The following is a 16,094-nucleotide window of genomic DNA, read 5'->3' on the forward strand; positions in this document are numbered from 1 at the left end:
GCCTAAGCCCGCCTCACTTCCCAGGATGTAATCATAAAAGTCTGACTGGCCTTGAACTCCTTTGACCTGCCATCTCCAGGAACGAGCCTCTAATTTACACTGATGGTCAGAGTCACTGTATATACACTACACATATCTCCACCTCTACCTGCCTAGGAAAACTCTGTTCTCCCCTTCATCGCCCTGTTTGGGGCACATATCAGAAACACAGTCAGAGTGGGTAACTGGAACATGTGTTTAACCTGAGGCAAACTGTTCTCCGGACTTGCCGTCTTTATATAGTTCTTATAAAACGAATTTATACTCAAACAGGTTATCTCAGTTGCCTGTCTTACAAGATAACATATGGATAATATTAAACCTTCTATTCTCATCTACCCTAGATATTCTTATCTACTTTTTACAAAGTTTTCTCTTGAACTTCCTTAAATCCAGACATTATGACTGTAACTTAAGCCTGTAAAGCAACGCAAGTGTCCTAGACACGCACACAACATTTGGATGATTCGCAGGTCATCGCCCTGTTTGGGGCACATATCAGAAACACAGTCAGAGTGGGTAACTGGAACGTGTTTAACTTGAGGCAAACTGTTCTCCGGACTTGCCGTCTTTATATAGTTCTTATAAAACGAATTTATACTCAAACAGGTTATCTCAGTTGCCTGTCTTACAAGATAACATATGGATAATATTAAACCTTCTATTCTCATCTACCCTAGATATTCTTATCTACTTTTTACAAAGTTTTCTCTTGAACTTCCTTAAATCCAGACATTATGACTGTAACTTAAGCCTGTAAAGCAAAGCAAGTGTCCTAGACAAGCACACAACATTTGGATGATTCGCATGTCTCTGTTGCGGTGCTGTGTCTACTCCCCTCCAGCTACAGCATCCTTGCCATCATTTTCCGCTGGGCTTCTCTCTATGCCTTGACTTTCCCGCTGAGGTGCTCCTTTTCCTGGGCAACTCCAGGCAAGCTTGAGGATTACATGTACTGTTTACTTCTCCCTTTCAAGTCAGGACCCTCTACCTGGATGGCTGCAGAAGCCTGAACTGAACAGACTCAGCTGGTGGCCGAGCTCTTGTAAGAAATTAAGACTTTATGTAGTTAATTATTAAAGGCCCAAATCCACAGTTCAGCCTTCCTCAAAGATCAGCTGCCATACTTTCCCAGCTTCTTTCTCCCCAGGGAAGTCCTCACTGGTGACGGAAAATCTCACTTCCTTGTGTTGTGCCCTCCTTTCCTACATGCGAATCCACTCAGGCTTTCTAGAAGTCACAGATGTACCTGCTTCATCTCATCTGTATTAATAATCAACCAAACCAGTGACCCAGCACAGAACTCAGCAGCACGCCCTCAGTGACCCCATTACCACCAATGTCCTTAGCACCCATTACCTCCCTATACTTAAGCTGAAGGAACTTATCCCAAGCGGACTGACTTGTGTTTTGTTCACTTTCCCCCTTGACTGCTCATGTCAGTCGTTCACTTTTCAAGTTTGCAGCTGGATTCGACTTTATGGAATTGAGAGCAACAGGGCATCATTTCTCACTCTTTGAAGAAAAGAGTCGGCCAATTTCCCTTGGGAGCTTCTCAAAATGGTGAGAAAAAGAAAGGTCGAGAACAATGTGGGTTTTAACCAGTCTTCTGGTACCTTCAGACGCAAACACTACCACGGAGGGTATCATGACCTGTCCTGTGCTCCTGGAGAAGCACCGCGCGCCCAGTTCCTGACCGAGACTACGCGGACACTTGGTCCTAGTTTAGAAGTAACACCTGGGTGAGGGATCCTGTCTTATCAACCGTTGGTGACACCGGGAAGCAAGGATAAAAGAGCGAACACAGAAAGAACCCAGAAGAGAATCCCAAATACCCGGAGCCTCCTCGTCTCCCGTCGTTTCCTGGGAAAAGTGGGCTGCCAAGCCTGGGCAGGAGCGGCCGGGCCGCGTCCCTCCCGCCGCGCGCCCACGCCGCCTCCTTACCTTGCGGGAGTACGGGGGCTTGCTCAGGTGGATGCCGTCGCGGACGAGCTTATCCCTGATCATGATCTTCAGCTTCAGTTTCGGGTAGCTCACCAGCTCCTTGCCGCGAGGGGCGGTCGTCTGGCTGCGGGGGTCCCCGCGGGGGCCCTGGGCCTGGCCGCCGCAAGGCTCCCCCCGGCGGCGAGTGGGGACGGCGACCGCGGGCAGCCCGGGTGGCGCGGGCGGCGGCTGCGGCTCCAGCGTGAAGTAGAGGCCGGCGGCGGCGGCGTCCTGCTCCCGCAGCCGGCGCACGGCCTCCAGGATGCGGCGCCGGTGCGCGGGCGCCAGCACCCCGATGGCGTCCAGGTCCGGGTCCCCGATCTGCTTGCACACCTCCAGGTCATCGTAGCCGTTATCCACGAAGGACTCCGCGTACTGCGGGAGCTGCAGCGCTTTCAGCCACTCGTAAACTATGTTGGTGCACATGGTGGGACTGGAACCCCCGCCGGCAAACGGCGTCCCACCGCCCGAGCGGCACGGGCGGCACCAGTTCTGAGAACTTTTAATCCTCTCCTCCAAGGGGAAAGAAAAATCTCAGTGAAGTTTTCCTTTTAAAGAAAAGGATAGGGCCGGAGATAGAAAGCCATCAGAAGCCTGAAGAGGCAGAAGCGGAAAAGCGGCAAAGTGAATTCCCCAAGCAGCCTGGAGCTCGCAGGCACTGGCGGCTGGGGGAGCCGCTCCGCGCCGCCCCTAGATTCTCCGCCGCCGCCGCCGGCGCCCCGTCTTTATATAGTTCTTATAAAACGAATTTATACTCAAACAGGTTATCTCAGTTGCCTGTCTTACAAGATAACATATGGATAATATTAAACCTTCTATTCTCATCTACCCTAGATATTCTTATCTACTTTTTACAAAGTTTTCTCTTGAACTTCCTTAAATCCAGACATTATGACTGTAACTTAAGCCTGTAAAGCAAAGCAAGTGTCCTAGACAAGCACACAACATTTGGATGATTCGCATGTCTCTGTTGCGGTGCTGTGTCTACTCCCCTCCAGCTACAGCATCCTTGCCATCATTTTCCGCTGGGCTTCTCTCTATGCCTTGACTTTCCCGCTGAGGTGCTCCTTTTCCTGGGCAACTCCAGGCAAGCTTGAGGATTACATGTACTGTTTACTTCTCCCTTTCAAGTCAGGACCCTCTACCTGGATGGCTGCAGAAGCCTGAACTGAACAGACTCAGCTGGTGGCCGAGCTCTTGTAAGAAATTAAGACTTTATGTAGTTAATTATTAAAGGCCCAAATCCACAGTTCAGCCTTCCTCAAAGATCAGCTGCCATACTTTCCCAGCTTCTTTCTCCCCAGGGAAGTCCTCACTGGTGACGGAAAATCTCACTTCCTTGTGTTGTGCCCTCCTTTCCTACATGCGAATCCACTCAGGCTTTCTAGAAGTCACAGATGTACCTGCTTCATCTCATCTGTATTAATAATCAACCAAACCAGTGACCCAGCACAGAACTCAGCAGCACGCCCTCAGTGACCCCATTACCACCAATGTCCTTAGCACCCATTACCTCCCTATACTTAAGCTGAAGGAACTTATCCCAAGCGGACTGACTTGTGTTTTGTTCACTTTCCCCCTTGACTGCTCATGTCAGTCGTTCACTTTTCAAGTTTGCAGCTGGATTCGTCTTTATGGAATTGAGGGCAACAGGCAGCACGCCCTCAGTGACCCCATTACCACCAATGTCCTTAGCACCCATTACCTCCCTATACTTAAGCTGAAGGAACTTATCCCAAGCGGACTGACTTGTGTTTTGTTCACTTTCCCCCTTGACTGCTCATGTCAGTCGTTCACTTTTCAAATTTGCAGCTGGATTCGACTTTATGGAATTGAGAGCAACAGGGCATCATTTCTCACTCTTTGAAGAAAAGAGTCGGCCAATTTCCCTTGGGAGCTTCTCAAAATGGTGAGAAAAAGAAAGGTCGAGAACAATGTGGGTTTTAACCAGTCTTCTGGTACCTTCAGACGCAAACACTACCACGGAGGGTATCATGACCTGTCCTGTGCTCCTGGAGAAGCACCGCGCGCCCAGTTCCTGACCGAGACTACGCGGACACTTGGTCCTAGTTTAGAAGTAACACCTGGGTGAGGGATCCTGTCTTATCAACCGTTGGTGACACCGGGAAGCAAGGATAAAAGAGCGAACACAGAAAGAACCCAGAAGAGAATCCCAAATACCCGGAGCCTCCTCGTCTCCCGTCGTTTCCTGGGAAAAGTGGGCTGCCAAGCCTGGGCAGGAGCGGCCGGGCCGCGTCCCTCCCGCCGCGCGCCCACGCCGCCTCCTTACCTTGCGGGAGTACGGGGGCTTGCTCAGGTGGATGCCGTCGCGGACGAGCTTATCCCTGATCATGATCTTCAGCTTCAGTTTCGGGTAGCTCACCAGCTCCTTGCCGCGAGGGGCGGTCGTCTGGCTGCGGGGGTCCCCGCGGGGGCCCTGGGCCTGGCCGCCGCAAGGCTCCCCCCGGCGGCGAGTGGGGACGGCGACCGCGGGCAGCCCGGGTGGCGCGGGCGGCGGCTGCGGCTCCAGCGTGAAGTAGAGGCCGGCGGCGGCGGCGTCCTGCTCCCGCAGCCGGCGCACGGCCTCCAGGATGCGGCGCCGGTGCGCGGGCGCCAGCACCCCGATGGCGTCCAGGTCCGGGTCCCCGATCTGCTTGCACACCTCCAGGTCATCGTAGCCGTTATCCACGAAGGACTCCGCGTACTGCGGGAGCTGCAGCGCTTTCAGCCACTCGTAAACTATGTTGGTGCACATGGTGGGACTGGAACCCCCGCCGGCAAACGGCGTCCCACCGCCCGAGCGGCACGGGCGGCACCAGTTCTGAGAACTTTTAATCCTCTCCTCCAAGGGGAAAGAAAAATCTCAGTGAAGTTTTCCTTTTAAAGAAAAGGATAGGGCCGGAGATAGAAAGCCATCAGAAGCCTGAAGAGGCAGAAGCGGAAAAGCGGCAAAGTGAATTCCCCAAGCAGCCTGGAGCTCGCAGGCACTGGCGGCTGGGGGAGCCGCTCCGCGCCGCCCCTAGATTCTCCGCCGCCGCCGGCGCCGCGGGGAGGGGCGCGCGGCGGGCGCGCGAGGGGGCGGAGGCGGGCGGGGCCCGGGCACACCCCTCGGACCCGCGGGGGGTCAGCGGCGCGTCGCGCAGCCCAGGACTTTCCGCAGCCCGGACCGTTCTGGGGCTGCGCGCCGCATCTCAGTTTCTGGCCGCCGCCGTTGGCGTCTGAACGCGCGCCCCACGCTGCGGAGGCAGCTCCTCGGCGCAGATCCGCGGCCGCCCAGGAGCGCCTCGTCTTCGCGAGTGCGAGTCACTGTCGTCCTCCTAGCGGGGAGGGGGTGTCTTCTAAACTGCCGGGCTCCCGCGGATGCCTTGGATTGCTTTTCACATTTGTTTTTAATCCGCTTTCTCTGCGCTCACTTCTTCCCGAACCTCTCTGGCTGCAGCCTGCGCGCTCGCCGGCCGCCCACGGGCACTTCCCCAGGCTGGGCGAGGCTGTGAGGTCAAGTTTCCCTTCTCCTTTCCCGATCCGCGTTGGATCCCCCTTGCTCGGAGCCCGCGCGCAGGCTGGAGCCCGGCGTTCTGGCTTCTCCCAGGGACGGCCGCTCGGCGCCCGGCCGCGGCGCTTTGGCTCGGCGGGTGGGCGCGACGCGGGGACCGCCCGTTTCCAGCCGGCGCTGCGTGCGGCCCCTCCTCGCTGCAGCTGGGCACTCTGGGCGGCGGGAGAGGCTGGTGCCTCTGCCTGGCTCTCCCTTCCTAGGCACCCGGGTCTGCAAAAGTTTGGGATGGGTTGTACTTTCCCCTCGGCTGGCGCATTCCCTGCCGCCCCCGCCCCCCCGGCGACTTTCTGCCGGGTCCTCTCACCCTCGTCTCCACTGTGCTTTCTTTCCGGTCCCCCCCCCCAGCACTCTGCCCTGCCTCTCCGGGTGCTCTGCCCCCCAGGGACGACACTTCGAGGCGTTCAGTCCTGGAGCCTGGGGAGCAGAGCTTATGCCTCCCGCCCCGGGATCGCGTGGACATCGATACACCAGCACCCAGCTCGCGTTAGAGGAGACGCACGGACCTCCGCCCGCCACACTGTCTCTCTAAGGAAGAACACAATCTACCGATTTTCCCTTTCGGGCCCAATGCCTGAACAGGCGCCTGGGGCGGGGACCCGAGGAGCAGGTGGAACCGCCGAGTGCCTCGCCCGAGTTTCCTTAAGTGTCTTGACCTCTTCTTGGAGCTAAGGGAATTTTGGTCTAGGTACTCAGTGGGGCAGGTTCACTGCCTCCACCCTTCGCGGATGGGCGTTTCAACTTCGCACCTGAGCCATTTCAGGACCTGAACTGGACACTTTTCCTGGAGTCGCCGTGGGGCGTGCCAGCCGCTAGCCCCGACCCTGGAGGTGGACAACGATGATTTCAGTGTCGTTTCCAGACCTGCTCATTTAGCCTTCAGGGCAGGGAGGGGGTCCTCTTTCCTAAATCAAAGGAGATGAACCCCTTTGGGGACGTAGAGCCCTTAAAGAATCAAATGACAGTTTTGGCCCTTTGGGCGGGCAAAACAACCCACCTAGGTGCACCCAAAATATTGCCTATAGCTGGGGGCAGGGGGAGAGTGGGCCGGGTTCCCAAGCCTCCGGACTCGCGGATACCACATTAAGAACAGTTGCCAGGAAGCATCTGCCAGGAAGGAGCCTGGTGGACGTGGGGAGTCGAGCGCGAAGAGCTGTGGGGCTGCATGTAGCCCGTCCCCCACCCCCGCTGGGTCGCCCGGGTCACGCCTGACGGAGCTCGACCTAGGGTCGCCGGCTCTGCTAGGTTGCCTTTCTCCTGCGCGCTTGGGTGCTAAAAGCACCAAGCCCCTTCCGCCCGGCGCAGCTCGCCGCCTCTCTCTCGCCAAAGCAGGCTCACAGTGCCCCCTAGCGATGGCGCGGCCGAATTTTAACGAGTTGCTCAAGCACCCTTCCCCCCAAACTTACTCAGCCAAAGAAGTGAGCTTCAAGGCTTTATATTAGTTCCCCGGCCCCCTTTTAAAATACAGATGTTTACATCAGGTTTACCTTTGTACCCCGATACTGTTTCATAAAGACCTTTGACTTTTAGGAGGAAAATACTCCAGCAGTTTGAACTATGCTGCTAAGAACAGAAGTTACAGCAGGTTAGTTATTTGTAATTTACCATACGCCAGGCACCTACACATATCTCCTTATATATGGCAAGCCGTATTATTATCCAGCATCTTACAGAAGAAGAAATGGAGGCACCGAAACACCAATTTGCCCACCCACCCACCCGAAAGATGTCACTGTTCACGATAGAGCAAGGGCCAGAACCCTGGAGGAATAAATTCAGCGCCTGTCTTCCAACCAGGAAACTTCCTCGTCTGCAGCGTGTGCTGGGTAACGTGCAGGAAAAATTGGTCTGGTTGTAAGAGGGGAGCGCTTTTTGTTTTTAGACTGTGAAACTGAAAGCTGCAGGGTTTTTTACTGCTGTGGTTTTTTTCTTTCCCCAGTTGTGTGAAAAGTCCAACAGTGTTACGGTGGGGTTCTTTGCTTCGTTGTATACAGCCTTTTCCCCTCTGGGAGCTTGGAGACACTCACCTTGCTCATTAATCCTCAGTGACGGCAGCAAGTATTTGTATTTCCGTTTTATAATTAGGGAAACTTGTTTGGGGGAAGATAAATTACTTGTCCAAGGTCATACAGTAAATCAGGGCAGAGACAAGAAGAAACCTGCCATGTCAAAGTGTCTTCCCAACCGGTGGCCGGGATTCTCCCTTTATTTATGTGCAAAGCCACTATCCAATTAGGAAATAAAGCATCCTGGTGCTTTCTTTGGAAGGGAAGCCTTTTATAAATCGATCGCTGTTAATCAGTCATAAATAAAACTTACTGTTACCTGTAGAGAAAGCCTGCTATGTGGAGACTTCACTAGTCTGAACTACTGAGACACTTTTTCCCTTCTACTTCTGTTATTTCCTACACTTGCTCAAGTCTTTTATTTGTGAGCCCTCAAGGCTACTAACTTTCTTCTGCTTTGCCTGAGCATATTGAACCTCTTAATAGATTTAGCTCCAGAGGCAACTACATATAATCGCAAGTAAAAAAGTTTTATAGGCTAAACAGGAGGGAGAGACACAAGGCTAAAGTCCAAAGTACAACAGGCAGTTTTAAGGTTTAGAACTGTAGTGTTTTGGAGCTAGAAGGCCATTCAAGGTCATCTCAAACATCCATATTTACATGAAGTAAGTTGAAGCTCAGGAGGGTCAAATTACTTACCTAAGGTCACACCGCTAGTTTGTGACAGATCTAGGACAGGAACCCAGATCTATTTCCTCCTATGTTCTTCACAATGCACTGCATTACCTCATTTTTTGCTGTAAGCGCCTGGCAACTGTCAAAAACATTCATTTACTCATCAAACGTTTATTAAGTAGGCATTTCAGTGCCAGGCACTGAAGCAAAAAGAGATGAGTTTTCCCTCATTAATTGGAACTGGAGAGATTTCAGCATTCTAAATATGTAGAGAATAAACCCATAGTCTTTTGTATGTGAGTTCATGAATTAAGAAGATTACAAAGGTGATATTTTCTTCTATCTTTAATTAATTATTCAAATTCCAAGAATCTTTACACTAGCCAAAATTTGTAATTAAACTATTTTACATCCAGACAGAAATGTATTTTAAAAAACCAAGTGGCTATTATGCTTCTAGGCACAGCCTTAGAACACCAAATTAATTTACTCAACACACATTGTCGAGTACCTACAATTTTACAAGTATTTTCAAGTGGTATTGCTTTATTAGAATCTTTTTCTTTTTACAAAAATGTTCAAAACATTTATGATGCTGATTATTATTTAATATGTTTGGAGCCAGATTTTTTTTGCAGAGAGGACTCCTTGCCTGATGAAAATTAATGGGAAAATAGGTTGTAGACAACTTTTCTTTGTAGGCATTCTTTTAGAACTGTTCTGTAATGGTAATAACTATGGCAAAATGCCTGTTGATACTCAGTGTCATAAATTAATGATAATTATATTCAAGTTTTAAATTCTAAATCTCAAAAGACAGCTTTTCTACTTTGCTCGGACTCTGTAACCTGATCTTAGGATATAGAGTGAAAATTTGTTCTGAAATTTTCTTGGTGCCACTTAAGGTTTCATACCATTTTTTTTCGGAATAAATTGTTCGCATGTAGGGTATGTAAAAATTAATTTCCATCAACATCTATTAAACGTCAGTCCCCAGTGTGTCTAGGCTTGTAGAAGTCAAGGATATATAATATTAATCTTAAAATGCAGTAAAAAAAAAAAAAAGAAAGTTCAGAAAAGTCAGAGGTGGGCTCCCCTGGTGGCGCAGTGGTTGAGAGTCCGCCTGCCGATGCAGGGGACACGGGTTCGTGCCCCGGTCTGGGAAGGTCCCACATGCCGCAGAGCAGCTGGGCCCGTGAGCCATGGCCGCTGAGCCTGCACGTCCGTAGCCTGTGCTCTGCGACGGGAGAGGCCACAACAGTGAGAGGCCCACGTACCGCAAAAAAACAAAACAAAAAAGCATGAAAAAATAATAGAAAAAAAAAAAAAAGTCAGAGGCCTTTCTCACCTTCTGAGATGGCCCACACTCTGTGGAGTGTGTTTCTCTGTAAATAAATCCACTTCTTACCTAAAAAAAGAAAAAAAAAAAAAAAAAAAGAGACCTGGAGATCACTAAAAGAAAAAGCCAAGCAGGAGACTAATAGTGATAGAAAATAAAATGAGATCCATTAAAAAAAAAAAAATCTATGCTCTTATCTCTGGTAAGACCGAAACATGCTGTATTTTAAAATTCACTCAAGAAGAGGAGGAAAGGATTGATTAATTCAGTGTTTCCTAAAGTAAAGATGGTAGGTGAAGTATTTTGTTAAATGATAGGCAGCTCTTAGGAGTACCTTTTTTTATTTTTTTAACCTAAATCAGCAAAATTAACTTACCACCTGAAAGTTAGGTTACATAATCTCATACAAGTGAAATGATATTGATAAAAACTATTTCAGACAAGTATACGTTATCTACCTAATCACAAAAATGAAATCACTCCATTTATGACCAGGTGTCAAAACTGAACACATACTAGCTGTTCCCATCTAACAGTTTCTTTCCATTCAGGTGTTAGGACAAATGATTTGGTGAGGCTACTTCCTGAGATCTATTTGGCTCCCTGAGTGAGAGGTTGTAGGTGGTCTCTTTTGAGACAAAGTAATTTCATGTGTTTGTTTTCAAATCTTTCTTCCTCCTTATTTGGTTCAAATTTGCTATTGGAATATACACTCTAAAACTCTTGAACCCTTAACTTACAGGAAACCTGCAGGTAATTGGGGCTCCTATGGAAACCTTAGGCCTTGTTCCTTTTCCAGCTTTAGAGAGAGGCAGGTGGACTGTCTGTGACCTTTGAGGTCACTCTGGATATACATATGCAAACTCAGACCTCATTTATGGGTGTGTTAACAGCCTATCTGAGCACAGCACCAGATTCTTAAACCCTATTCCTAGAAGTGTGCTGGACAAACCCGGAAATAGTAGATGTTTTGAATACATTTTTAAAACTTTTCAGCTTATCAGTTTCACCAAAGCCAAATTTCAGTACTCTTGGGGTTGTTGAGCTGTCTTGTCTGAGTGAGCCCAGACCCTCACAGCTTGGACCATGGCCATGGTCTTGGCAGCATGCTGTCCGCCAATGTGTCCTGACTTCCGAGGACTTGCTGGTTTCATGAGCAAGGAGAGCGGGGTCTTCAGGGACCTGCCCAGAAAAAATATAAATGATACATTCCTTATACTGTACATCAGGATAAATTCCAGATGGATCAACAATTTAAAGATAAAGGTGAAACAATATACATACTAAAAGAAAACATGGGTATATTCCTCTGTAACTTGGGAGTAGGGAAGACGTTCTTAATTTTGAATCCACTTCTAGAAGCAATGGGAAAAAGATTGATGCCTTTGATTACATAAATATAAAAAGCCTTTGCATGGCAAACAAATAAAATTAAAATTTAAACTGCCATTAGCAAAGTAAAATGGCAAATGACACCCTCTGGGAAAACATTTAGAACTTACATGACAATCAAGGATTGGAAAAGCTAATACCCAAAAAAGCATCTCAGAATAGAAAAGGAAAAAGGCAATAGACCTCAAGGAAAATTGGCCAGAGTTCCCAGTAAAAATGCAAATGGATATTCATCTGAAACCATTCTCTACCTTCCTCAAGATAAAAGAAATGCACTTTCTAAATATACTGAGAGACCACCACTTACCTATCAGATTAGCAAAAAACAAAAGTTTAGCAACAAACTCAGTTGGCAAGACTGCAGAGAAACAAACATTCTCAAAATTGAGACTAAAAAGGCAAAATGGTACACCCTCTGTGTTGCTCAGACCTAGAAAAATAAAACTCACAGTATCTATTTAACTGAAAGAGAATTTAACCAAGTATTGAATCTAAAAGACAAAAAGTAAACCCTGCAGTATACCAGATGTAGTAACTTCAGGAAGTAGCTATTTATCCTTAAAAATTGAGGGAACAAAGGAAAGAGGTTGGAATTATTAGAATATAAAAACTTCAAGGAGGAGCCCTGCTGAGCCGGGACCCAGAATTCTGAGAAAGGTGTGCTGCCTGATTGGTTAGGAGGAAGGACCCCATGGAGCTGGGGTCAGACTTCTGAGGAAGGAGCACCATCTGGCTGGTAGAGGTACCTCAGGAGTTCCAAGGAGGTCTCCCTGCAGAGCTGAGGTCTCTAAGGAAGGCTGCTTACGGGCTGGGGCTGAAATCTTAGGAAGGGTTCTAAGAGTGTAGAAAACTGGAAAGCGTAACCTGTCCCTACTGGATGAAAAACCATTGCAGGGGTGACTCTGACAGGAAGAGGAAACAAAGCAGAAAGCAGCAAGTCCCTCATTCCTTTTCCTGCTTTGCAGCCTACCTCTAGCACACTTTTGCCAGAACTTAGCAGGGAGCCAGCTGGTAAAGCAGAAAGGTGGAGTGCTGAGTCCCAGCACCTGCATGTCAAAGTGGAGGATGAAATGGTGGGTAGAGAGATGAGAAAAAAATGAACAAATAATCAGCGTAACACCTATGGAGGGGGATTTGGTGATATCCGGCAAATTTCATGTTCATTTATCCTTCAATTTCACATTCCCACTTCTGTGAATCTATCCCGAAGATATACTAGCAAATTTTTTTTTACAACTTGTTTAAGTATGCATAAGACTGTTAATCACAGTTCTTTTTGTAATAGCTAAATATTGGCACCAGCCCAAATATCCATCAATAAGAGACTGATGGAGTAAGCTATGGTTAAACGGCACGGTGAAGTACTTGGCAGCTGTTTAAAGGAATGAGGACTCCCTCAGTACATGAGCATGGAGGGAGCTCCAGGCTATGCCACTATTTGAAAAAAAAAAAAAAAAGCAAGATGGAGGAAAGTATTCAATACGTACATTTAGTATTCTATACTTAATTTAAGGAGGAGGCGGTGTGAATATATGTTCTACAATTTGAGAAATGATTATTCAAAAAGAGATAGATGGCATAGGGTGGAAGAGATGGGGCTAGGACCTAGACTTTTCTTTTTTAAACATATTTTGTTTTGTAGATTTGGCTGTGGAACAGTGAAAATGTTTTACATAATCATAAAATTAAATTAAATTTTAAAATCAACCTCCCCAAATTAGAAATAAAATGAAACAAATAAACCTATTTGCCCTGTAGTGGCATAACCTCACAGAGAGGAGCTATCTAAGGGACTTAAAAGGGCAATTTGACCATACAAACCCAATGGGATCACCCTAAGGAAAAAAGAACAGCAACAACAAATAGTAAACTCTTTGTTTGCTAATGAGACTGTTGTTAATAGTATTTGGATTATAACGAAGACATTGTTACATGTATAATGTGGTATAAATCAAATAATAATTGTTGGTGGTGTTGAGATCCAAGATTTTTGAAAGCACGATTGAAAAGGAGCTAGAGTTGTAAGATCAACGAGTTAAAAATAAAACTCCGTAGTCCTAAATTTTAATTTGAAATGTCAATATGAACTCATAATATATTTTATCTTAAAAAAAACACCTTTTCTTAGCTTTGGCTACAAAAAGGTTTAGAAAAAATGATTGACCCAATAGTAATGAGACTTCTAGAACCCAAATTCTGATCTCAAATACTATTTCCCACTAAAGGGAAGTACTTCCTTAAAAAAATGCCCAGGTCCAGGTTTGGGGAAAGAAATGAACAAGATTAGTCTGGGAAATGTTGTCATAGCAGAAGACAAGGTATCTCTCAAAGTCTGCTAGGCATGCCAAAGGGCTCAGGCACCAACCTGAACAAGTTCCCACCAGACAAAGAGGGAATAATTTGAGCATTATCAATTAGGATCATAAGTGTAATGAATGAAAACTGATCAAATATGTTTAAACTCATAAGTTCCTATGATATTTTCATAAGACCCTACTTGGTAACCTTTAGAGAATATTAGAGAACAACTTCATTATTTTAAACACTGGTACCTAAAGAGAATGAATCAGGCACTTTTCCTGCTTTTCCTATATGATTTGTAACTCAGGAAACAAAATCATTGATGAGGAGAAATTTCTTCATAGAAGCATCCCAGCTATGAAAATTAAAATGTCACCAATGCGACTTCTATTAAAGTAATATATCTACCAGTAGACTTCAAAATAGGAATCCCTAAGAAGCTTTTAGGGAGACCACAAGTTCAATATTATCTTCATGGCACTATGAAGACATTATTGGCCTTTTCCCCTGTGTTAACTTTTACAATAATGGTACAAAAGTAATGGTGGGCAAAACTGCTGGGGCCTCAATACCTGTCAAGGCGGTGGCACAAACTGCCTTACTAGCAGCCCTTGTATTTCTACCAACACACACTGCAAGACAAAAACAAGCCAATTTCACCTCAGAATTTCCTAATGAAGCAGTAAAAGTAATTAATTGTATTAAATCTTGACCCTCGATTACAAAAAAAAAAAAAATTTTTTTTCCAGGTTAAAAAAAGTAGAGATACACATAAAGCCCTTATGCTGACTACTGACCTCTGGTGGTCATCTCCTTAAAAACCACTTGTGTGACTGAATTGCCAGCTGAACTAACTGCTTTTTCCATGGAACATAATTTTCACTTCAAGGAATGATTGACAGGAAAATTATGATTATTCAGATTTGGGTATTTGGCAGGCATTTTCCTGAAAATGAATGAAGTGACACTGACACGTCAAGTAAACAACTGACAGTATCTGTTGCCAGTGGTAAAATTCAAATTTTCCAATAAAAATCTGAATCTGGGAAAACCTGAGTTTGCCACCATGAGCTTGACAGCTTCCCAACACCTACAGATTAAAAAAAAATAACCAATGGTTATTAATAAATGTGGTTTTTTAAATATTGAATAATGAAATATGTCCACATTTGGAAGTTCTACATATATCAGTATATTTTCCAAATATTGTCACAAAATCATGCCTGGTGAGAGATCCATTCAAAGAGGAAGATAAGCCTATTCTTAATTGAATAGGAAAAGTCCACTGACATGGTTTTAGATTTCACACTGCAACTAACCTTTAGAAAACTACCATTCATCAAGGTTCTGTATAGTGTCCAAGAAGAATATCTACAGTTATCTGAAAAGGGTATTAAAATAATTCTTCCACTTCTAACAACACATCTTTGTGAAGATGGATTTTTTGTGCACTTCAATTAAAGCAACATATTGCGACAGATTGAATACAGAAGCAGAAAGAAAAATCCAGCGCTCTTCTATTCCATTAAACCAGACGATAAAGAGATTTGTAAAAATGTAAAACAATGCTCTTCTTCTTGTGAATTTTTTATTTTGGAAAATATAGTTTCTCCCATAAAATATGCTATTTATGTTAACATATAATGTTTTATTATTGTTATTTTAAACAAATAAATATTTTAAAGTTTTCTCAGTTTTAATTTTTAATATAGTAAATACCAGTAGAAAAAATCCACAAAAGCAAAAGCTCTGCAGGATCCTCAATAACTTTTGAGTGTAATGTACTCATAAGGCAAAAAGTTTGATAATTGCTGATCTTAGTAGTATGTCAATGGCTGACAGCATCACTAAAAGAGAGACATCCAGACATTATTATTACTTCCATTGGAAGTAGACACTACCTATGAAGAAGTCTTGCTAAAAGTTATATTGAACCTGACTCTGAACAAAGTTCTATGAGCAACTACCAATTTATAGGGAATACAACAGATGACCATGTGGGAGATGCAATCAGCAAAATCCAGACTGAAGGAGATTACAAAAAAGCACCATTTTTCTTGAACAAAAATGGCAAAGTCGGGGTGTGGGTGCGGAGAGGAATTGAGAGACAGAGACTTTGACAAGAGAAACAAAAGGCAGATCAAAGAATTTTAAAATATGGACTTTTCCTGGGACCTGATTTGAACAGACATTGTTAAATACTGTTATAAGAAAATGAGAAAAATGTAAATACTGAGTAAATATTTGTTGATATTAAGAAATTGATCATTTGGGGGGGGTGATACCAGTATTGTAGTTATGTGTGTTTTCTTTCTTTTTTTTTTTTTAATGTAGCAATTCCATAGAGATGCAATTTTTGCAGGTGAAATGATATAATGCCTGGGATTTGCTTCAGAGTAATTTGGAGAAGTAAGAGGTAGTAATACACGAAACAAGCCTAACCATGAGTTAATTATTGAAGCTGGGTTCATTATATTATTTTCTTTACTATTTTACATGTTTTCAAATTTTCGTAATAAGTTAAACAAATATATAGGCGATGCAAACTCCACCTTGTTCTGTGGAATGGCTTGCAACCCTGTAGATGGGCACAAGGTGGCCTACCGTAATTAGAACAGGAGGTGAGATCGCCAATGACAGAGATCAGAGAGATTATGTAGAGGCCGGAGTTGCGGATGGCTAGCACTAGAACTGTGAAAAAAATATCTATATAAAGAATATGGGGCTTCCCTTGTGGTGCAGTGGTTGAGAGTCTGCCTGCCGATACAGGGGACACGGGTTCGTGCCCCGGTCCGGGAAGATCCCACAT

At 45.6% G+C, this 16,094-nt stretch overlaps 2 protein-coding genes across 2 annotated transcripts in view; both read right to left on the reverse strand.

Moving 5' to 3' along the window:
* Positions 1–2,448, reverse strand: part of SAMD5 (sterile alpha motif domain containing 5) — a 58,164-nt gene extending 55,716 nt beyond the window's left edge. Inside the window, exon 1 of the mRNA XM_024122580.1 lies at positions 1,984–2,448. Within this exon, the coding sequence (XP_023978348.1) occupies positions 1,984–2,448 (465 nt within the window). The remainder of the gene's footprint in view (positions 1–1,983) is intronic.
* Positions 2,449–2,608: 160 nt separating this feature from the next.
* Positions 2,609–4,777, reverse strand: LOC112064618 (sterile alpha motif domain-containing protein 5-like). The gene is made up of 2 exons (XM_055087387.1): positions 4,204–4,777; positions 2,609–2,757 (listed from the first exon to the last, which is right to left on the reverse strand). The coding sequence occupies exons 1-2, from the start codon at positions 4,775–4,777 to the stop codon at positions 2,609–2,611; spliced, it is 723 nt and encodes a 240-aa protein (XP_054943362.1).
* Positions 4,778–16,094: the final 11,317 nt, after the last annotated feature.

The sequence above is a fragment of the Physeter macrocephalus genome, chromosome 10 (genome assembly GCF_002837175.3).
Source record: "Physeter macrocephalus isolate SW-GA chromosome 10, ASM283717v5, whole genome shotgun sequence".
Taxonomy (NCBI): domain Eukaryota; kingdom Metazoa; phylum Chordata; class Mammalia; order Artiodactyla; family Physeteridae; genus Physeter; species Physeter macrocephalus.

What these genes read in the sequence shown, in the direction of transcription:
- LOC112064618 (XM_055087387.1), bottom strand. Translation starts at nt 4,777, where the DNA reads ATGTGCACCAACATAGTTTACGAGTGGCTGAAAGCGCTGCAGCTCCCG. An exon ending in GGGAGACGAGGAGGCTCCGG is followed by an intron (nt 2,758 to 4,203) that starts GTATTTGGGATT and finishes TCGTTTTATAAG; the next exon opens with AACTATATAAAGACGGGGCG.